This window comes from Oculina patagonica, chromosome 9 (assembly GCF_052425735.1).
Source record: "Oculina patagonica isolate OP01 chromosome 9, crgOcupat, whole genome shotgun sequence".
Taxonomy (NCBI): domain Eukaryota; kingdom Metazoa; phylum Cnidaria; class Anthozoa; order Scleractinia; family Oculinidae; genus Oculina; species Oculina patagonica.
The window spans coordinates 19,445,767-19,469,774 of NC_135766.1; the positions used below are offsets into that span (position 1 = coordinate 19,445,767).

At 37.6% G+C, this 24,008-nt stretch overlaps 4 protein-coding genes and 1 long non-coding RNA gene across 5 annotated transcripts in view; all 5 read left to right on the forward strand.

Annotated features, from left to right (window-relative positions):
- Positions 1 to 24,008, forward strand: part of LOC144666468 (uncharacterized) — a 220,111-nt gene that overhangs the window by 52,167 nt on the left and 143,936 nt on the right. The window lies entirely within an intron of this gene.
- LOC144666934 (uncharacterized) lies at positions 119 to 1,669 on the forward strand. The gene has a single exon (XM_078528374.1). The coding sequence runs from the start codon at positions 256 to 258 to the stop codon at positions 1,642 to 1,644; it is 1,389 nt and encodes a 462-aa protein (XP_078384500.1). The 5' UTR covers positions 119 to 255; the 3' UTR covers positions 1,645 to 1,669.
- Positions 4,284 to 7,710, forward strand: LOC144666421 (uncharacterized). The gene is made up of 3 exons (XM_078527854.1): positions 4,284 to 4,373; positions 5,098 to 5,163; positions 6,717 to 7,710. Exons 1-3 carry the CDS (start codon positions 4,323 to 4,325, stop codon positions 7,329 to 7,331), a joined length of 732 nt encoding a protein of 243 aa, XP_078383980.1. The 5' UTR covers positions 4,284 to 4,322; the 3' UTR covers positions 7,332 to 7,710.
- On the forward strand, positions 16,873 to 18,539 carry LOC144665966 (uncharacterized). The gene is made up of 2 exons (XM_078527294.1): positions 16,873 to 16,936; positions 17,684 to 18,539. The coding sequence occupies exons 1-2, from the start codon at positions 16,874 to 16,876 to the stop codon at positions 18,296 to 18,298; spliced, it is 678 nt and encodes a 225-aa protein (XP_078383420.1). The 5' UTR covers position 16,873; the 3' UTR covers positions 18,299 to 18,539.
- LOC144666086 (uncharacterized) lies at positions 20,178 to 22,759 on the forward strand. The gene is made up of 2 exons (XM_078527433.1): positions 20,178 to 20,315; positions 20,825 to 22,759. Exons 1-2 carry the CDS (start codon positions 20,250 to 20,252, stop codon positions 21,434 to 21,436), a joined length of 678 nt encoding a protein of 225 aa, XP_078383559.1. The 5' UTR covers positions 20,178 to 20,249; the 3' UTR covers positions 21,437 to 22,759.

Sequence of the window (24,008 nt, forward strand, 5' to 3'; positions counted from 1 at the left end):
TAATGCAAGAGGTCGTGATCCACAATATTACTGTTTACAAGTTCACTGCGGGTACCAGTAATTTACTTGACCCTTCTTGCCTGATGTCAGAGTATTTCCACCAACATACTCTTTCCTAAAACCTACACAGTTGCTATATCTTCAAACAAAGATGGCAAACTCACTTGTTGAAGTCGCCATGCGGTGTTTACGATACTCTGGTTATTGCATGGCTTTATTTATTGTTCTTCTTTCGCCAGCGAATATAATTTTATAATGGCTTTAACTTCTTTCTTCGCTAGCCAGGTGAGAGGGTCCGGAGAGTTAAACGCTTTCGTTGGAAATCAATTACAGAACAATGTGAGCGAAATATTATCTACGTTGGCCTTTCTTTTTTTCTATTCTTCCTGTATTTACTTCCCTCACAAGGTAAAAGAAGACAATTCTTGTGATCAACTCAGCAGGGAGGCAAACTGTTCTGACTGTGGATCTTATGGCATCTGCGTTCAAGGTGCTGCGAGAATTTCACCCTGGCTTCAATTCGCCTTAAAAACTCAGCGGGAGCTGCAGATTGACGTCCCTGTTGATCATGTCCAGGTCCTCGGAGCGCACAATTCTTACAACAACAGAGCAAGTGGTTATGCACATTTAGACGACTGCCATTGGCCGCTTAGGGAAGATGACGTGTGCATTTCTTTAGCCAATCAGGAGTTCAGTTTCACAGATCAACTGAACATGGGGGTACGACATCTCGAGATTGATCTGTGGGAGTGCTTTGGAAAGATTCGCATGAGTCACGGCAACAGTGATATCATGTTTGGATGTTGGCCTTGGGATAACGAATTCACAGAGGGCATAAAGGAAATTTCGGATTGGACTCGAAAGTCTGAAAACAGGAATGAAATAATTGAAATTCATTTCGATGATCACACAAACGACAGTCAAGATTGGTCGATAAACCATGCTATTAAAGAGTATTTTGGCGACAGGGTTTTAACGCCAGATGACTTAAAACTGAACTTTTCAGATAGATGGCCCACCACGAGAGAACTGCGTCAAATGAAAAAGACTGTTATTTTTATCGACGAACACAGCCATTCAGGGCGTTATCTTCATGAACATTTCTGGAGCGAAGCCTTTACTGTCAATAGGTTCTCTTCACAACTTGAAAATTGCTCAGAAGTCGGTAACAAGAAAGAAAGTGTCAGAGTATATAGTGACAGCACAGTGTACGGCCCGCTTTACAACGGGATCAAGGACACAGGGAATATTATGGATTTTAAAAAGTACTTGTTGTGTGGTGTAAATATTCCTTGTGCTGACCAGATAAATGCAGGGCTAATGAAAACAGCTGTGTTTACATGGGCCGACGGTGAACCAAAACAACCCATAAATGAATCGTCTTGCGTTACTCTCTCAAGTGAAGGCAGATGGTATTTAGCCCATTGCAGTGAAGATCATTATTTCGCATGCGTTTCCAAGAGAGATAAAAACCTTTGGAGCGTTAGTTCGGGTGTAGGGAAATACAATAATCCGTTGTGTCGAGAAGATATGAAATTTAGTGTTCCGCATAATGGATACCAACACCAAGAACTGGTTAAAATTTCGGAAGGAAAAACAGTTTGGCTGAATCTTACACCATTCATTCCTTTGCTCAAAAGTTAGACTTGGACAAAATCAGTTAAAATATTTCTCGGGTCTCGCCCAAAAAATTATTACGATGGATGTTAGCCGAGAACTGTGTATTATCAACACCGATTCCGCTTAAACAAAAGGTGAAACCGTAAGTACTTACCTTGCTAAATTAAAGAAATTGTCGCTGTATTGTGAGTTCGGAATGAGCTTAAATGGCGCGTTAAGAGATAGACTAGTGTGTGAACTACACAACGAACTTATCCAGAAACGGCTGCTCTTCGAGACAGAGTTTTCATTGGCCAAACTGGGCGCAAAATCACACTTCGCTAATATAGTCCTAGTCTAGTTCCGAAAGAAAGCTTGCAAGTCTTGTTCTAACAGACTATTTTTGTCATCTCTCTCCCCTAAGCAGCGTTAATTCACGGATAAAAACGATTTGAATACCTGACGTCATTGCACCAGGGGGAGGGTAGATGGCTTAATTTGACGAGCTATTGCATTATGTAGAATACTGAATTTCGTTTTCTCGAACCTCCAAGGGAAACTGAAAATTGCTTTGAGAAATAGGAAGGTTCCAGAAATCGGGGGTCAAATAACAAAGAAGTACTGTCCAAGGGAAACGAAAATTTGTTCGAGAAATCGATAGAACTACTCTCCGAGAAACCAAGAGTTCGAGAAACCAGGATGTCATCGGTTTTTTTTCCAACTCCTTCAGAAATACATAACTATGATGCTTAGGAAGGAGCAGTGCTAATGACACATACAGGTGTACGACAATCATGCATTCAGCTTTGTATGTCAGAGTCTAATATATAGACCAATATAACGGTACTTAAATGTTTCACAGTCGTTCCTATCTAGAAGTGTTCTCAATCACGAGAACCCACACGATATGTGTGGAGGTTTCATCTCCAAAGCGCTGTTTCGCGTCTTCACAAGTGTCAATAAAAAAATGAGCAACTGAGTTTGTGTTCAAAGCGTGGGTTCGGGTCTTCACAAGAATCAATAGAAAGTTAAGAGAGATTTCATGTTCAAAGCGTTGTTTCGCATCTTCACAGTATGAGTAATAATAACACGCAAGATTTCAAGTTCAAAGCATGGGTATGAATAAAAAGTTTAGCGTGGTTATTTTCGTCCTTCAAGTCACACCAGGCTTTTATTATTAAGGCTTTGGTGGTCTGAATGAGACAGATGACAAATTTACTCTACTTACTTCCCCAATGCAGCAAAATAATGCCGAAAATTTTCCGATTAGTCACGAGTTTTTCCGCTTGGCTTCGGCCAAAGTCCCTCAGCACTACCAAAAACAAAAGGACCAGTGTCTATCTCAAAAATACGATCGACGCTAGAAATGTTATAATAAACACATACAAAACACATACATTTTTTTGCTGGATAGAATCGCATCGGAATATGTGGAAGCAAGCTTGATTACCATGTAATTTTTTTTAAAGTTACTAAAATTTTTTTTACTTTCTTTTTTACCATTTTTCATTTTCGTGGCATGCCTGGAAATTAACTGTTGCGTATTGTAAGATGCATCGAAACTTTAGCTAATTGCATGTTTCTAAGCAGGATACATTAAAGAAAATTCCAAAAATTAGTAGCTTTTGTGGAAGAAAGATCTATTTTTATCCTTTCAGGTACTGTGATATTTAACATAACAAAAGAAATAGATAAAGAGTGATAAAAGGCTGTGCTTGGGGAGGTTTAAATAAAAGTTTTGAGTTAAAATGCTGGTCATTACTCTGTTTTGATTTAAACATTTTGAATTTGCTTGTTAAGGCTGTTCAACTCAAAACAGAGTTCATTATTTGAGCAAATTGTCAGTTGGTTAGCTAGACGTCTTGCCATGTTATTTGTGACTTGTCAAGTATCCCTATCAATAGCCAGTGATAACGATTACGAAGGGCGGGGCAAAACGTGCAGATTTTCATTTTCGTCTTTGCAATGTACAGACACTTAGTAAAACAAAGTGGAAATTGTGGTTTATGACTCTTTAAACTCGCTGTTATTTTTCGAAAAATATCAATCGGATCAAGAAAAGATTATCTCTTGCTAGAATTCATTAAGAGCTCATTTCCAGCATAAGGTTTTCGTATCTTGTCGATCACTAATGGCACTTATAACAATTTTAGGACCAATATGGCACAACAGGTCAAATTATTTTCATCACTTTCTAAGAAAAAAGAGTATTTCTATGTAATTTTTGTTAAATCTTCGCATGGTGTTACTGTAGTCATTATCTACTCTAAAAGCTTTTGCAAAAGTATAGTTGCATGGAAGCTTGTTTGCACATTGGTGTAGCGTGATCGGGCAATTGAGTTCATCACTAGATCTGCCATGGCGTATGAGTAGCTAAAGGTTCCAACGTTTCGTGCTGAGCTTATCTCTAAGAGCTGAGCTTATCTCTGTAGTTATTATCTACTCTTTAAGCTTTTGCATAATATAGTTGCATGGAAGCGTGTTTATACATTGGTGTAGCGTGATCGTGCAACTAAAAATAAATTCACCAATAGATCTGCAATGGCGTACGAGTGGCTAAAGGTTATACACAACGCTACGTGCTGAGCTTATCTCTAAGTGAGCATATCTCTAAGCAAGCACTATCTATCATCATGAACAATATAACAGACTTCAATATATATAAAAGAAAGTTTCGAGCCGTTAGTCTTGTGATTCCAAGCTACACACTGCTTCATTCCAGTATGGCGTTTTCTGGGGTTGCTACCCTCATTGCTCTGTTTTACCAAATAACTGTAAGTACAGTAATATTTCTAACAGTCATACTAAACGACCTGTTTAACTCTGCAGTACCTTGACGGAACTAAATACATCTCGAGACAATGCTGTCAAAAAATGTTTTTACTGATACATACAGTATTAACACTCTACGAACGAAAGGAGAGTCGCGAGTTAATAATTTTGAAAATTCGCGCACCTTTAAAATGTAATCGTGCTCCTCGAACTAAAATATCATTTCTTAAAAAAGTTCGCATAGTGTAATGCGTTTAATTGAGATTTTTTTTTCTATCTTACGAATTGTCTGTGATGTGGGTGGGAGTGGGATTTTTCTGGAAATAATATCTTGGGATACACGAGCCGCTTCTTCAAACGGTTACCTTATTCAGTAACATCTAAATGTGTATGTTTTTTTTTTCATACGCTATTTCAGTTATTTAAGATCTGACATGAAAATCGAGATCTTATTTTCAGACTTTCCCTGACTGTTACCCAGGAATGGACTTCGTTTGCTTAAGCATTAAATTAAAATTGGCTTAAAAATCCAAAATCTAACAATGAAACCACACTTCTACCCGACTTCAGAGCAAAGCGGCTTAACCCTTAACGCACTTGCATATAGTTTATATAAGAGATACCCCTCCCTAAAAAGATTTGTTTGAATTCTCGACATTAACAAGCATTTGCATTCTGACCATTTATTTGCTGTCAGAGTCTAACTTTGCTTGTTTATTTCCTCAGACGGTTCAATCGCTGAGTGACGGACAATTTTATCAGTCCGTTTGCACGTCATGTTTTCAGTCAAAGGTATGTAAATGGCCATGGTCTCAGTGTGCGATAACTATAATTGTAAATCTTTGTAAATCTTTGATATCTATTTCACAGGTATTTGAATCTTGTTGAGATCACTTCATTGATTTAAAAAGATTCCTGAATATTGCTCCACTATTGTAGTATTGAGCATTATTTTAAAGCTTCACAGTACACTTAGGGACTGAAAAAAAAAAAAATTTTACTGATTTCAGTGAATCATTTTATCGTGACCTCACAGCATCAAACATGTTTTTTTTTTTTATTTATGGCAGTGTACCATTTTATTAGTTAAACAGGATTATTACCAGCAGTAGTATGACACCTAATTCTTTAAAGTGTTGGAGATAAGTTATAAAAGAAGAACTCAGATGTGTGCTAAGGTTTTTAAGCGATGACCTTGTCAACGCTTTATGTCGGGGAACGAAATTCCTTTGGATCTTTTTACGGTTACCCCAACCGAGGAGCACTGGGAACTAGAGACATGGATGGGAACTAACTACAGAAATAAATGAGACGTGAACATTTTGAGATCAAGTTTAGCACAACAAGAACTCGCCGCGAAGGACACAAAGCAAAATACTCCCGGGGAGTTAGAAAGGACTAATACAAAAAATATAAACGAAAGAGACAAACTATATTTGACGAGTTCTATGATATTCAGTAAACAGACATTTCTGCAATTGGCCTGTGTAAACAACTACGAGACCGCGTTTGACCTTAGTCACTCGAGAAGTATTGTGTATCGTATATCAGGCTTATACCAGATGTCACACTAAGCTGAAATAACGCAACGTTTGTTGAAAAAATCATTCAATACAAAAGTTGCATAAATTCTATTTTTATTATAATACATTATTTTTGAAATTTCCTGTTTGGGAGTTGGGAATCGTCATTGCTTCTGCATGCATTGCGTGCCGTTTATTTGATGGGCGATGGGTGGGTGGAAAGGTCTTAATATTAATTGACTCAGTGATTACAAAAAAACATGTTGTTATATGGGTAGTATGAAGGATCATTAATTGATATTCCCAACACATTCACCCGTCCGGTCAATGTACTCTTTTTCCTACAATAATTTAATTTAGATGAAAATCGAGGCCAAAATTTGAGAAATTTTAAGAATATCTTAAAGTTAACCCGATGCTGAGATTTTAAAAAAGAATATAATTTTGTGTGTGCAAAATTTGTTAATACAATGCCATTCATGTTTTAACTAAACCGTGTAAAATCCTGCACTAGCCAAATATTTGATGCTTATGACAGTTATTAAGATTTACTCCATACAATACAAACAGGAAACAAACGGAAATGTCATTCGCTATAATCTGAGAAAATTGACAAGAATATTTTCAACCTGACATCGACAGAAAAATTAGAACATTCAGCCTGGACGGGAAAAGCAATATTCTTATAAAAAAAAGGAGTAAAAGTAGAATGATGTACTAGTACTGATCTTAAATGAAAAAAGCGTTTTATTTTTTAAATTAATTTACCAAAGCTATGGTAGAGTATCAATCTCACTGCCATCCCTTTTTCATTTCTAACAGGGAAGAGTGATTTACCATCAGACCATGACTCCATCTTGGCTGGAAGCGCATGCGTCCTACATTGACAGTTTTCGTACAGCAACCGCCGAACAGCTGACATTCAACGCAGGCTCAGTAACAGGAGCCGCTCTTCTGAAAGTTCCCATGATTCCTGCTGGTGTTCTTAGACATTCTACACCGCTGACCATTGAAATAACAGTGGCCAATGACGTCAGCATCGGAAATACTGCGGACAGCGATATTAGATATGGCTTGTCAGACGGAACCAAGTTCATCGGAATTCAAGTTCCTGATAAACTGAATTACGTTGACAACGCCCCATGTTTTGGAGTCGAGGGTATCCCAGGTACGACTCTGACATCGGTCAGTTACATCAGCAAATCCTCGCCCAGACCAAGCGACTCTTTCTACCCCGGTCAGTTTTTCTTTACTTTAAAGCTGGATGAACGCTGGGGTTCTTGCTACACTGCGCATGACGGAGGATACGTAAAGACCGCTGGCTACAACAACCGATTGATGCTCAACAATGGACTCACTCTTGAGGTTTATAAAGATGAAATACCGGAGAAGGTCGGGATCAAGTACATCAAAGTCACCATCATACAGGATGATTAGAACAAAACCTCAGGCGAAAAAAGCTAACTGCATATAACTGACATAATCAATCCTGTTGATTTAATAGCTACTAGGAAAACCGTTGCAGTAGAAGGGCCTGTTAAGGGGGGGTCTGGTAGTTAGAAAACTAAAACAACTAAGAAAACAAAAGAAAAAAATAAACTAAAACAAGGAAAACTAAAGTTGCACTGAGTTTGCCCCCGCAGACAAAATATCCTAAGTACTATTCTGGCCTCGCGCATGAGCAACACTTTTTTTCTTGCGTTTTAGGTTAATCTTTTTACTTTAAGATAAATCGAAGGAATGTGCCAATGCAAAGTGTGCATGAAACATTGTATGTTTCTATTGACAAATGAATAAAAGATAGGTGTTGATTCGTTAGCCACTTGTCGGTTTTCATCTACAGTTTTGGTCGTTTTATTTTATCTAAATAAGTAGAGAGTTGAGAAATTAAATTGTTAGCAGAGTTAGTTCCTTTTGTTTACCATTAGGTGAATTGGTTGTAGCTGCATTGCAGATAACATGATTTATTGTATGTTGTTTTTGATTGATATTAAAAGAGGGGATTAGAGAAATCATCACTGTATTTCTGTTTTGTCTGAATTTTTTTTTTTTCAAAATAAGCAAAAAAACAAAAAAAGAAAAAAAAAAAACGAAACAAACCAAAAAAATTAATACAGAAATCACAGCCAAAGTGACAAAACCAGTAGAAAGGAAAATGACCTCAAAAATTATTTTAATGACACGCAAAATCGTTCGCTTTAACTTTAGTTGAGGGCCACATATCGTTCGATCCTAGGTGTAATATTTTGCCGTTTTTCAAATGTGCCTATAATTTATCATTTTTTGATGGTATGATTTCTTCAATGTTATACATTTGTTTCGAGAAAAGATGTCCAAAAACGCGTAAAAGCGTACGCGTCAATGCCTAAAGGTAGAATTGGTAAAAGTAGAAGACGCGGGCAGCGCGCTTTGAATACTAATAAGAGACAAGAAGCTGGAGAAGCTTAAGAAGCTTAAAATCGGGCGCTTAATAATTAGCTATCTGTTTTGACTTGAAAGGCAGGGTACAGTACAGTAAAAATCACTGGAACAACAGTCACTTAAACCTATTCAGGCCGGGGGGGGGGGGGGGGGCTTTTGAGCCCCCTCGCTGACTTTGGCCGCTTATAACGTTTTCAAGATTCAACCAAACGCTGCCAAACTTTGCGCGTTTATCTAAAATTTATCGCGCAATAATTTGGTAGGATAAGTTATTGTGCCAGTAACTTGAAATCACCATGGCAACGTCATTTTGACAGGCTTGTTTTCCCAAATTTGAATTTTTCGTGTTTCTATTTAATAATGAAAATCTGGAATGTTTTCAAGATTGCATTATTACTTAATGACATAATGGTCTCAATTTATACAAAAATATATTTCGCACAATACAAATAAACGATTGAACTAGACGTCTAGAATTTAGCAAAGTGCAGCCTTTTCGCAATACTTAATAAAGGCGGGGTTTTACCTGAAGACCAAGTTTTCCAACGCTTTAGGTGGCTGACGCATTTCAGTATTTTCCAGCCCTTACACTTTAATGGAACAGTATACAACTCCTAATCAGGTAACTACTATTGTCAAGAAAATGATCACAACTTATTGACCAATGATTAGGTATTTGTTTCATACCATTACTGTAATAGAAACTGGTGAAGAATAGTAGTACTGACCCAAAGTATAAGGGCTGGAAAAAACTGAAAACCACTTCAGCGGCGTTTCAAGGAATCCAAAAAAGCTTTACTTATCCCATATATATTTGTTTTGCAGTATTTTGTTAATTTTTGGACGATTATGGGGGATGTCTGGGAGGCGATAGTTTTTCTCAAAGGATTAGTAAAATTTAGACAAATAAGAAATATTGGAGATTAAATGTGATTTTAAAATTTGAATTTGAAGTTAAAAATTGGTGGACGGACACCAAACAGTCTCCTGACAACCCGAAGTGCTCTTGCGAGGGGGTCAACTGTTTGAAGGTGTTTCCATTCTTTTCTTCAATCCTTTCTTTAAATCTCTTAAAGTTCCATTCAAATTCAGGTAGAACCCCATCTTAATTTTTGTTCTTGTGAGAAAACAACAGAAGTCAAAGGTTGCGTGATATAACCAAGCGTGGATTTTAATTCTCCTTCCCTTTCCATCTCCTTAGCCTTTCACCCCAACCTGTCCCTCCCTTCCTACTCTCATTCAATTTAATGTTTGTTTAAATTTCCTAACCAATTCAGTATCGTACTAATCTGTGCCAAGCAATCAGATAATATCAGAAATTTGCCTTAATTGTGATCTCCCATACCAAGATCTTAGAGTATAAACCGCTAATAAAACAAAACACACTTGATAATAATTCTCTGAGGTTATACACCTTGCAGTATTACAAACTTGATAACAAACCCCATGTCGTACTAAGGATTTTTACTGATCAACATAGAAAATAAGTTCACAATGGTTTGTTCCCAAAACGTTTTTTACTGTACAGAGGATCTGTATATTGACCTGTAACCTGTATACCGTATTGAAAAATTCAGAACGAACCGACTTCTGCCCGCTACCATGATATCATGTTGAAAAATTAGCTCGTTCGAAACTGTAGCAAAATCGTTTGAGACAGACAAGATACAGCCGCCGTTTACTGGCAGTCTTTGAAAATCCTGAATTTCGTCAAAATGAGCCAAAATAAAGTTTTAAAATTTCCTTTATCAATATGGTTCTTATCTTTTTATTCAATTCTATGAACTGCTTTTATGCAGCACTGTCCACAAAGATTTCAATTTCCTCAAAGTTTCGGGACAAATGGATACAAAATATTTCGTGCAGAATGTAATTTGATTAAGCGAATGTTTTCACGTCTATAAATACTTCAAGCAGTGAATGAAAAACCGTTTTGTTTTCATCGATGAGAACCACTTTCAAATAGTTAATGCATAAAAATAACAATCAGATCAGAATACAATAATTATTAATGTAAGGTCTCTCTATTATGTCTCGGCAGAGATACTTCTTTTTTGCAAGTTCAAATGTATGCAAATTTCGTGTAAAATGTAATTCGATTTCATTGTCTTGTTTACAAACTCTTTCTCAAGAAAGTTGTATTTTCGTGAATAAAACACATTGGCCTGTTTTGTTTTCCTGATCATGTTTGTCTGTGATTTTTACCAAACATGTGGTCTTTTTTTCGGAACTTTAAGTTGTACAAAAATTCCTATTTTAAACACAGATGTCACTTCCGGAATTTCTCATCTAAAATTCAATTGGTATTTAATTATAATTATTCGAAGTTTTCATTTTCAAGTCATCTTTTTATTCGGTAGCTTTACTGATTTCGTAAAAAATTCCATTCAAGTTCACACCAATACTGTACACTGCCAATGTTTTGCTGATGTCTTGAGAAGTGTCTTACTAACGTCACTAGTCAAATCTAAAATATATCCAAACCAAGTTGTGCAAACATTCTAATCTTTGTGACAGGCGACTTTGACGCCCAACTGTGCGGAAATCGACATACTTCTTGCTAAATATATAAAAAATAGTTTTAAAGTGGAGTCCGCCTCAAAAAAATGTACCGCCAGATCACACTGCTATTTGTAGAAACCTGCAAAGCGTCTAGTTTCAAAAGTTTCCCACAAAAACATTGCGTGACATGAATGACGTTACCCCTTTTATTTACAAAAATAGCTTCAACTTGTCAAAGCAACTACAGTTTCACAATGGTGATTATTAGTACTTTACCCCTTAAGCTTTTTCCTCTGTCCTCCCGCCGAAGCAAAGAAGAGAACCAGATTGCAGATTAGCCCAAAAGTCGACCCAGTATTCCTACAACGATTTACTGTCAAAACTGAAATAAAACCGATTGGTCCAGGCTATCCCCGTCATTTTAAACCGACAGGAGACTATCGTCTAGGACGACCAAAGGGTAAACTATAAATCGGCCACGCCCGATTAATTAACTATTACAACATTCATTTTTAAAATAGTTTCCCAAGCCGACTAAGCTAACTAAACGTCGAGTGTATCTTTCAGTAAACAAAACATGCCGTTATGACGCCGGAAATCCAGCTCACGCATACTATACCCCATGACTCACGCAAACCTCCGACTTACGTGCTACTACAGTCATTCCTTTCTAAACATTTTTTTTTTTTGACCACCACCGTACCTTTCTACCCAAAAAACTCATGAAACCGCCCGGTTTTAACCTGTTTTAACCTTTCAAAAATTAGAGCGTTCGAAACTAAATAAGATCCGTAATCACAAACAACATACAGCCGTTTACCAGCACTCTTTAAAACTCCTGAAACCCTTCAAAATCAGGCAAAATAAATCTTTGAAATAACCTTTATCAATGTTTCTTATTTTTTATTCAGTTCTATAAAATGCCTTTCATACACTACTGTCAAACAAAAATTTCAATTTCCTCAAAGTTTCAAGACAAAAGAATAACAAATATTTCGTGCACAATGTAATTTGATTAAGCCAATATTATCACGTCTAAAAATACTTCAAGCAATTCAGTGAAAACCCGTTTTTTTTTTTCGTATCAACGAAAACCACTTTCGAATAATCAATACATGAAAATAACAATAAGATCAAAAGGAAGAAAGGAACCTTTCTAATTATTTGAAGACTTTCAAAGCCGTGATATTATGCATCCAATCCGCGATAAAATTTAATTACAACAAAATCCAAGTTCTCATTTTGAAGTCCATTTTTTTCAGTTGATACCTTTATCCAACTTGTGAAAAATTCCATTCAAGTTCCTATTAATACTGTACATTCCCAATGTTTTGCTCAGGTCTTCAGAAGCGTCTTACTAACCAAATCTAAAATAATTCCAAAACATGCTGTACAAACATTCTACTCTTTGTGACAAACGACTTGACGACCAATTGTTCAGAAATGAAAATCGACACAGTTCTTGCTAAATAAAAAAAAAGTTTTACGGCGGAGTCAGGCTCAAAAAATATACCGCAAGATCACACCCCCATTCATAGTCAGAAACCAGCAAACCATCTAGTTTGCTAAAAAAAACACTGCGTGACATCAATGACGTTACCTTTTTCATTTACAAAAATAACTTTAACTTGTCAAAGTAAGTGCAATTTCACAATGGTGAATATCAGTACAGTATGGGGCCCAGTTCTCGGCCGGGTCCAGTTCTCGGCCACTTTGTGTTTAACGCGTTTTTTCACACTCCAGTTGAATTAAAAGAAAAAGGTATTTCCTTCAAACGATAGACTGATTCATGTGCTTTAAGTATCTTGAGTTTGATCGTTCAATTCGATATAGAAAGCTCACACGTCGAGTTTACGCGGAGGTAGGTGAATTTGCATTCCCGAAAAATTTGTTTGTTTACGGCTCCTTAAAATTCATGGATGTAGTTAAATTCGTATTTTATCCAAAAGCCCCCACCATACGAGCTAATTTTTGGCATGTGAAACGTAGAATAATTCAGCTTTCTGCTTTAGTTAACTTTTCGTTGAACCGTTGTATTTTTTGGTCTTAATTTACTTCGAAATTTTTTCTTGCGACGTTTGCGTATTTGCCAGTTCTAGGCCACCCTGCTCGCTATCACAGCTTAGCGCTTGGTTTTTAATATAATTTCATCTGCTGCTGCCAGAATGAAAGAAATAAATGTTTTAAAAATAAAGTTCAATCTTATCTCTAAGTTTTGAGCTGACTCTTGTCTTGTCTATTATTTCTACAACACCTAAATCTTTCAAGACCTTTTCACTGCAAAATAAACCATCTAAATGCACGGGTCACACAATGCAGTTTTGCCAGAACCTGCACATAGGCAACTAGGCGCGTTAAAATCCTTCTTTTCTAAAGTAAAACAAAGCATCATAAAAATAATTTGAGATCGATATAACATAAATAGGTTTACAGAGTGATTTTATGACTGTGAAAATTAATTAAGCATTTTTTTTTTACAGATAATTACGCACAAGCTTTTTAGTGGCCGAGAACTGGGCCAAGGTGGCCGAGAACTGGGCCCACAAATGGAGCTTTTATTTTTATTATTGCTCGGGCAAATTAATTTTTGACCGGTCGATAGCTTTACACCAAAAAGCTGAATAATGTAGCTAGCTCTGGGAGAAATTTCAAGTTCCTGCGGTTCTTCTGAGGTAAGAAATACAAGTTTACGTCAAAAGTGGCCGAGAACTGGGCCCCATACTGTACTTTGCCCCGTAAGCTTTTTTCTCTGTCCTTCCGCCGAAGCAAAAAAACACAACCTGATTACACATTAACCCAAAAGTCGACCAAGTGTGCCTGCAACGATTTCCTGTCAAAACTAAAATGAAAACCATTGCGGTATGCGTCACCCGTAGCGGTTTTGTAGCAACCCCAAGCTATCCCCGTCTTTTTGGCCGACAGGAGACTATGCTCTAGGACGACCAAAGAGTAAACTATAAATCGGCCACGCCCGATTAATAACGATATAACGACGTGAAAAGCATTTTTTTACTAATCCTTTTTATTTTCAACCTGAAGAAAAGCAAGCTAGCTCTAGCCCCAGAAGTTTTAGAAGTATATTCGAAACCATAAAATGTTGCAAAATGGAAATAAAAATAAAGTAGAATTTACTATAATTAAACATGAAAGCGAATGAAAATGCATTACACGCGTGCAAATAGGAAGGTGTAGCTTTCTTTCCTCCGATATTTCCTTCAGTATAATCATGCAGCCTTATTGCTTCTATCCGATAACATTTCTTCAATTTATTATTCATATTCATGGTTTCTTCAACCATCTCGCTGAATCACAGCTACTGAACTTTCTTTGAATCAGGGCGCGCTGCTTTAAACAGGCAGCGGTGTAAATACCCTTTGGGATTGCCACATGCACTTGCTTTTGCCGACAATTGAACCTTTCTCGAAACTGCTCTATGTATTATCGGAAAACTAAGACAAGGAAAGGTTGGGTTGGACAGCTTTAAATTCCCAATAGAATGAACCTGGATTTGCCATTTTAAATAACTGAATAACTTAATCTTAAAAATGCTGTTTACTTAAAGATCGGAGAAGTCATATTACTTTGAGACGATTCACGTGATACGTTTGGTAAAACGGAAAAATGAAACTTAACTTCGGGATACAACAATTCAAATCAGAGATACCAGATTTCGTCGTTCCACCATAAATCGAATACTCATTGGTGTGTCATGATTTCTCGATATTTCTACAGCGGGTTATCTTTAAGGTTAGAATTAAGTTATTTCTGCAAGGCAGATTACGGACAGGAAAAGGCATCTTCCTCGGGGGGAGGGGGTACTCTATATTCGAGGAGGCTTCGCACGAAAGGTGAAAGGCTGGAGGGGGTACCTCTCACCCTGCGACACAACCATTTCGGCATTGGCCGTCTTGCTCACTTTTAGGGTTTCGTTTTTGCCTGACGGTGAACACCCGGCGTATCCAATCGAACAAAATCGAACCAAAAATCAATCGAACCCAATCGAACACCAATCGTTCGATTGGGTTCGGTAATGGAACAAAATCGAACATCTATTTTGCTGTGAGTTCGATTTTTGAACCAATCGAATCAATCGAACACAATCGAACGCAATCAAACTCAATCCGATTCGAATTTGTTTGGAATCCGTCTCTTGATAAGTAAATCACGCAGGACTAATAAGAGGGACAGTGCATCGTACAAAATGTCCGCATTATAAACAAACAGGAGTTCGGTAATCGAACCTTTGATTGAGTTCCACTGTCGAATGTTCAAAAACATCTGACATAACACTCCGTCTGGAGCAAAGAGCAAACCACAAAATTATAAGGCCCAACAATGCTCAACTAATTTTGTAGTCGGCAAATTCCCTCAATCTATTTTAACTGATCTATTTGCACAATGTATCTTACTTAATGCCTTTTCGTATTTGACCCCTTGTAAAGAAAATATTTAAGGCCTGAATAGTAATTAGATATAATTGCCATGCAAAACGATGACATAATAATTGCGGGCCCAAGAGAGGCCCGCAACCCTAATCTTGACAGTGACCAGCGGATTACGTTTTACGCGTGCGCGCCACGTTAATAATACGCGAACAGAAACCGGAAGTTGAAAATTTTGTTCTTCCACTAAGAACGATCGGAACGCGAAAAATGTGTCAATCACGATAGTTTGTCGTAACACGAAGAGAAAAATCTCTTCTCCAAGAACGATAAGAATGAGTCAATCTCTCAACAGTTTGTCACATAAGATCTACGCTTCTGTCACATGGAAGATTGCAAACATTACAATTTGTAGACGTTGTTTTATAGGTGCTGCTTTTGAGAAAATTTGCTGTGATTATATCATAGATAAAACAACGGCAAAGCGAATGATTCCATCAACGGTTATTCGCGAGGAATTCGTTATAACACTGACAACATAGTGAGTTTATCAACCGAGGAAAATCACATCTCAATTCACACCACGTGCTCGACTACACTTCACAGTCAACTGTCAATCAAAAAACAACTCTGACTGGTTCGCGGCCGGTTCGCGGCAATTATTAAAGCGTGACGCGTTGCTCGGAATAATTGTCTTTAATTTTGTCCAGTGATTTTTCATTAATCGCGCCACGTTAACAAAAGGCAAGCACAACATAGCGAGTTTACCGACTGAGAAAAAACACATCTCAGTTCACAACGAGTGCTCGATTACACTTCACAAAACTGTATAATCAACAACATAGATTGGTTCGCTGCAATAGGAAATTATAAAACATGCATTCCTTGCGTGACGCGTTACTCGGAATACCATTGTCTTTTGTCCATTTTATCATTTATTTATCGACACTGCCATCTAAAATTACGCACTCTCGTACCAGTCAGTGCCTTTCAGTTCTTAGCCTCCCACGCAGTCGTTCTTAGGGGCGATCGTGTTTCACTCCTCGTGGGGAGGAGTGAAACACGATCGGCCCTAAGAACGACTGCGTGGGAGGCTATTCAGTTCTAAGTGCGTCAAGGCCCGCACTTTCTAACCTGTGGTTACCACTAGTTAGTTATTGTGTAAATGAGTTTACGTGTACAACTAGATTTACCGTAATTATTTGTTTAAACGCCGCCCTCTAAAAAAGGCCGTGTCATGAAGCCGCGTTTATTCCAATAATAGAGTCAAAAAGCAAATTCAGTAATAAGCAAGTTTGAGCAAGCCTCAAAAATATTTTCCTTGATTGAAACAATATTTTAAGATATTGAAAATGACTTTTACAGACAGGCATTAAAACACTTTTCTGTTTTTAAGCCTAAATATTCAGTTACCATACTATTTTTACCAAGAGATACCGGTAAATTGAATTTTAAATAAACGCCGCCCTCGAATCACTAAACATTTTAAATTAAAATAAACGCCGCGGCGTTTAATCGAATAAATACGGTGAACAATACAGAACTTAGCTCATCGGGGAGCAAGAAAATATTTCTTTGTCATGAATGTGAGCAATATGACCTACTTGTATCACTCGTCCTATATAACCTTCTGCTGCCAAATTGCGCATCGAAATATTCCATTTACATTCCGACATGGTGTTTTCTTGGACTGTTTTTGTTAGTGGGCTGTTCTGCCAAATGGCTGTCCTTTGCACCGTAAGTACATTTGTTTATGATAAGTTACACAACAAAAGATAATTAACAGCCCTATTAACGATCTAGGTGAAATTGATCGATTATAATTTGGATCTAAACATGCAATCAGAAGTTGTAAAGATGTATTAGTGGTACATAAATCTGTATTGCGCCGAGTTTTATATGGTAATTCGATCACCATTTTTTGCTTACTCTTGCCTTTCGTTTTTTAAACCCTCATGTAACAAAATTCCCTCACAAAAAACTTATCGTAAATGTAAACCGAAAGTCCACGATTTGCCAATGATAAAGGTATCGATTGGGCCAAGTATTGGGTTATTTAAGTAAATTGTGAAAACCGGAAGTTTAGTAGCCGCCTTGTACCCGCTTCCGATTTTATATATTGCAAAAAAGGTGTTTATTGTGGATTTTGTTAGCAACATCAAAGTCGGTAGACTGTTCACTGTCCCACTGTTTTCGCCAATTTTCGCGCGATTCGTTTTCCACGTTGAAACGTCAATGAAATATACGAAAACGAGAGGGTTGTGAATAGTCTACGAAGTCGATGACTCTGAGAATGCAATACTTCGACAGCATTGAAACTGATGAACAACCGGAGTAGTGTATGCTAGTAAAATTCCTCATTAAGGATAATTCACGTACCATTTCAACTTCAGGTCGGGAAACACTACAGATATTTACCTTTTAATTACATTAAGAGGAGTTCTAGAATGAAAAAATATCTTTTTTTGTTGGTTTTCTTGGCAGGGGGATATTATCTACCATCAGACCATGACTCCGTTTTGGCTGGAGGCGCATGCGTCCTACATTGACAGTTCTCATACAACAACCAACGAGCAAATCACATTCAACGCTGGGACAATAAAACACGCGGCTCTCCTTAAAGTTCCCATGATTCCTCCTGGTTCCCTTAGACATAATACTCCGCTGACCGTTCAGATAACAGTGGCAAATGACGTCAGCATCGGGACGTCACATGAGAGTGATAACAGATACGGCGTATCAGATGGTACAAGTTTTATCGGATTCCATATCCCTGATAAAGCCAGTTATGTCAACCGTCCCCCTTGTTACGGAGTTGAAGGTCCTTCTGGCTCGAGTTTGCTCAGATTGAAATACATCAACCGTGCATCTCGCCGAGCAAGCGACTCTTTCTACCCTGGTCAGTTTGTCATCACACTCAAGATAGATGAACGCTGGGGCTCGTGCTATACTTTGCATGACGGAGGTTATACAAACTCCGGTGTCTTTAGCAACCGACTGGAGCTCAGTAAGGGACTCACATTGGAAGTTTACAAAGACGAGGCAAATGAGAGAGTTGGGATCAAGTATATAAAGGTCTCTATCATAGAAGACGCTTAGAACGAGGAAGCCGTTGGAAGAAATGGTGTCGTACTTCATGTAGTCGTCATTATTGGTTTTGTTGAGGACTAACGGGTCCATAGCAGTTGGTGAACTGGCATATTGAAGCAATAGACTTTTTATTCTTTCACGCTTTCAGTTTACCGATTACACTGTATTGAATTAACATTGTAGGACGTCTTTCATTTAACTAATAAAAAGGACGATTCTGTCACAGTTATTGAAATCGAGAAAAGTGCTATTTTACAATATAAAAATGAAGTGATTTAATGAAGATGAATTTTTTCAACAATGACACGAGCATGGGACAAAGAAAAATTCTGAGTCCCCGGATCGGAATCGAACCCATGGCCTCCCAGATACCGGTATCTGGGAGGCCATGGGTTCGATTCCTTTCGGGACTCAGAATTTTTCTTTGTCCCATGCTCGTGTCATTGTTGAAATAATTCATCTTCATTATTTATCACGGAGCTTAAAATTTACCATCTTTATTATTTACTACATGAAGTAATTTCTTGCCAATTCCCTGTTCAATTGGTTTGGTATTCAGCCAAGCCAGCGTATTCGTTTATGGAGGGTTAAATTGCAGTACTGAAATGTTTCGCTTGGAGACGTTTGGGACTTTTTTTTTTTTTCGACATGTTATCTCTTGTGAGACTTGGTATCTCAAACAAGTTCAACCGTACGCGTTTTTTTTTACAATTAAATTTGTTATCGTATTTTGTTTTCGTTAACGGCAGAACGATTTCACCAAGAACATATATAATATTTGATACACTTGCAAAGATTAAAGATAATACTTATGCACATGTACTTGTATCTCTACTATAGGATAAATTTGGGCGAAAATAATTTTTCGGTAATTTGCGAAAACCGCAAAAAAAAGAACTCAGACGAAATTAAGCTCTTTATTTTAATTATAAAGCCCTCTTATGCTGGCTTGTTTTATATTTTATGCTATTACAACAATATTTCAAAGAATTTCGATGATTGTTAACTATAAGTTGTGGTTCATATTTTACGTCTAGCAAGTTTTAGCATGCAATATTATTGATGGACACTTAGTTTCATCCAAATATATGCCCAACCTTTTCCCTTTTCTGTAATATTGGTTATAAACCTCCCCGAAAATAAGTTTACCAAAAAATCATTTATAACAAATACATGCCCAGGGCCTTCACCGTGCCAAACGTCTCAGGCAGTTTTTCTTTCTATTTCGGTGAATTTCGTAGAGCATATATGCGTAAGGATATACTAAAAAAGTTGCTGAGTTTATATATATATTTCCCCTCAAATAAGCGAGTATTTTTACGTTTTAAACACGCCGCAACCGAACCGAATGCTTCGACAAATGGCGATGACAAGTCCGCGTCAGTTTACCTGTTTTTAATCACGTAAAACATTTTTAGTGAAGCTCCAAAAAATAAGTAAACCATCATTCTTTGAAAAATGGAAACTAGAACCTTATCTTTTTAAGTGCTTTTCTTGTTTTTTGAACAAGTATTCTTTTCCTATTTCGACTCAGTACTCTGTAAATATTTGACATTACGCTTCAAAAAAAGGAAAGACAAGTTAACTGAGCAAATTTATATACCAATACGATAGTGAAGTTCTGCAATCAGCGTTGTGGTTTAATTTATTGATTCGTTCCTGTTTACTTTTCCGTACTTTTCGTGTTGGCATATGTGCAAATATTTGCTTAAAAGACCAATATCAAGTGCTTCAGTCACATACATAAGATTCCTTTTCTATTTTCCATTTTTTGAGTGCCTTGACCGAAGAGAGCTCTGTATTGCTGTGTACTAAGAAAATCTGTGAGAGTATGCGGATATATTGGACAATATTGAGCACTCAAATATAACTAAAGTTCACGCTTTAAAACATTTACTTGCTTTATTTCAAGCAAGCTATACATCACGGCTAGATATATTCAACCCGTAACTAGATCAGCATGAACAAGCTTACTTGGATTATCACTGTTGTTTGGGTGTTTTGCCATTTAGCTGTTCTCTGTATAGTAAGTATCTTTATTTTTAACACAAATTCAACATTTTAAATCTCATTTGAATTAGCCAGCGAGCAGGCTCTCAGGCGTTGTGGTAGCACCATTCAACAGCGAAGCCACGCAAACGAGTAGGCAAGCAAAGTAAACTGGCGAGGCAGAATGGGTATTTGGTGTAGAGATTCATCAACAATAACCTAAGCTTCCTATATATATTATTTTCCGAGCTCTTTATCTCGGGTTTTGTTTTCTTCACTGGCCAGTCGACAAAAGATTAGCTTCAAATAGTTATTTATATTTACAATAATATTACTTATATTAGTATTATAATATCATACCAGTCTAGTTGCTGAGTAAAAATAACAGCTAATAAAAAAAGCCTATAAGAAGTCAAAAATAGGGGACCTATTATAATTATTGTGTGGAATTTAATAATCTATTGAGAGAAATCGGACCATATTTTGTAAAAAAATTGTTTCATTTTCTTCTTCGGTGCAAATAACTCTTGTTGTTGTCGTTTACAGGGAGATATTATTTACCACCGCACTATGACTCCATCTTGGTTAGAGGCGCATGCGTCCTACCTTGACAGTTCTCGTACAGCAACCGCTGAACAACTGACTTTCAACGCAGGCTCAGTGGACCACGCCGTTCTTCTAAAAGTTCCCATGATTCCTTCTGGTCGACTTAGCCGTTCAACTCCGCTGACCATTGAAATAACAGTGGCCAATGACGTCAGTACCGGACAAACAGTGGACAGCGATATCAGTTATGGTGTATCAGACGGTACCAGATTTATCGGGTTTGAAGCGTGCGATAAGATAAATTATAACACGAAATCTCCATGTTACGGAGTGGAAGGTGTTCCTGGGTCAACTTTAACTTCTCTAAATTATAAAGCTTCAACTTCAAAACCAACTGACTCTTTCTACCCCGGTCAGTATGTTTTCACTCTAAAGCTGGATCAACGCTGGGGCTCGTGCTACACTGCGCATGACGGAGGCTTCGTGAAAACCGCTGGCTACAACAACCGACTTGTTCTCAGCGACGGACTTACTCTTGAGGTTTATAAAGAACACGGAGACAGGGTTGGAATCAAGTACATTAAAGTCGTCATCACACAAGACTCGGCCTAGAGCTAGGAATGAAGAAAAGAAGCACGCTTTATCAGTTAAAATCAGTTTTTAAGACGTTAACTAAGTCAAGAGAATATGAATTCTCTTGACTAAATCGATAACATATTACAACTGCCATCAATCTTCTAATGTGTGATTACCTAAAGTGTTTTCTTTCTTCAATCAAATCGATCGAAAAGTAGACATTCACTTCACCAAACTCAATCTGATGGACTTTCCGTATCTTTTAAAAAATTGAAAAGGACACTGTGACAACACTTTTACCATTTCCTTTCAAGAAATATTTTCAATATCATTATTCACAATTTGTTTTACCAAATTGTGGTACCAAATGGTCTACATAAGATACATTAGAGCACATTTCACTCAGCCAACTGGGAAGGCGTTAGCGGAGCTAAAGCGGCTAAGCTTCACCAAGAGATCTTTTCGTGTGCAAGGAAATCAGGAAAAATATTTATGAAAGCTAAGCAATGTTGACCTTGACAGATGTGTAATAGGGTTGATGGCTTACGACAAGCTCCCGTTTATATTAATTCAAATCACAACACAATATAAAACTTTATCTTGAATTCGCGGTTTGAACTACAAAGAGTTAATCTTTTAACATCCGCCAGGATTTAACGATATCAAAATTGCGGGAAGAACAACAGGACTAATATTTAAATATCAAAAATTCCTGACTTAATTAATACGAGTGCAAATGACGCAACTAAACTATAACACTTATTAAAACTAAATTATAACACTTATTATCCATGTGTGGCAGCAGGAGGGGTTCCTGGTTCCACATTAACTTCTATACGAAGCAATGGAGCAACTCCCAAACCCACTGACTCTTTCTATCCTGGTCAGTTTGTCTTCACTCTCAAGCAATATCAACGCTGGGGCTCGTACTACACTGCGCATGATGGGGGATTCGTACAGACCGCTGGCTACAACAACCGACTGATGCTCAACAAGGGACTCACTCTGGAGGTTTACAAAGGTGGTCCAGGAGAGAGGGTTGGAATCAAGTTTATTAAAGTCGCAATCATACAAGACGCAGCCTAAAGAATGACTGAAGAAAAGATGTTTGTTTTATGTAATCGGCATTAGTTATTTTAATGAGAACTTAAGTGGGTCTAGTAGCTGCAGCCACCGAGTCATTCGTAGTTTCGTACTGTATTGTTTCTGATCTGTGCTGCTGTTTATAAGGGCGAAATAAAGTAAGAGCAATTTTCAATTAGAATTATTAACCACTCAACTCCTGTGCCCCTCCCAGGGGTCTCATGGAACAAGGGAACAGTGCCATAAAATAATATTGGGAACAAGGGAACAAAAGATGTGTTTCTGATATTTTAGGGAACAGGGATCGCAAAAAATCGACAAAGCACTTTTAGGGAAATGGTAATCTCATTGTATGAGATCTACGTTTTCGAGAACAGCCCCATCAAAAAAAAAAAAAAACATTAACAACAACAACAACAACATCTCCAAAATAAAAGTCAAACGCTTCCGAGAACGTTTTCGATCACCATACATTGGAAACTAATTTGTATACTATGTGTAACCAAGCGAGTCTACACCAGGGCCACATTGTGACGTCTTATGAAGGTCCCAGTGAAAACCGAGAAAGAAGAGCATGACAGAGAGAAATAGAGCCGCGGCCAAAAAGACTTGGAACAATAGAAGACCTGAAAATCCCAGCCGCCGAGCCACGCATGAATCCGGCTCAGCAAATTCCGCCCGCACGAAGACAGGCGAGAGACGGAATTGTGTGTGTGAGTGACGAGACGGTGATCAATGTTTCCCGCGAAGTAATAGAAGTTTGGTCCACAGGTGGAAAAAAAAAGAATTTTGCCTCAAGGTCCGTAGGGCAAGTGCATGCGAAGAATATAAAGTCCTTTAAATTTAGCATTGATTTCAGCGGTCAAAAAAGCTGAGTCACGCCAATGCCAGAAGTTACGTTTTCTCGACGAATAAACGTCGGGTCTCCAAGGTGGAGTTAAAAATATATATCGGCCTCTAAGGTACTTATTTGAGGTATAATAAGCTGTAGGTATATTGGCCAGATACATGTTTGTCAAAAATAATGAATAAAAACCTTGCTTAATGAAGATCGGGCTCGAATAAACTGCAAGAGTCAAATAAAAGCCGGGTCCACCAGGCTAAGTTTGAGATAAACGCTGGGGGACGTTTAATCGAGAAAATACGGCAATTCAAAGTTTCTGATGAGCATTCCTGTCTGTTTCATATGGGAGTGCCACCCCGGGATTTTTTTGGGCACACGACTTCAAAAGAAGATTACCCCTGAGTTATATCTCTTTTAAACATTAATCGCTATATCTGATTTTTTCCAGATTTGCATGATCTTGCCTGCCGTGATTTCTATTTGGCGCCTCAATGCATCTCATTGTTAATAAAGAATGGTGAAAAATTATTCGGAAAGGGCCGGGTATTCAAATTGGCCTACACTTGCGTCACGCAAAATTTCGAGGTCTTAGTTTTCGATGTCTTAGGACTTAGTTTTCCTAGTGTACTACTTCGGTGAAAAAAAAAAGAACCAATAAATTATATTCTGTTAGAGTTTTTG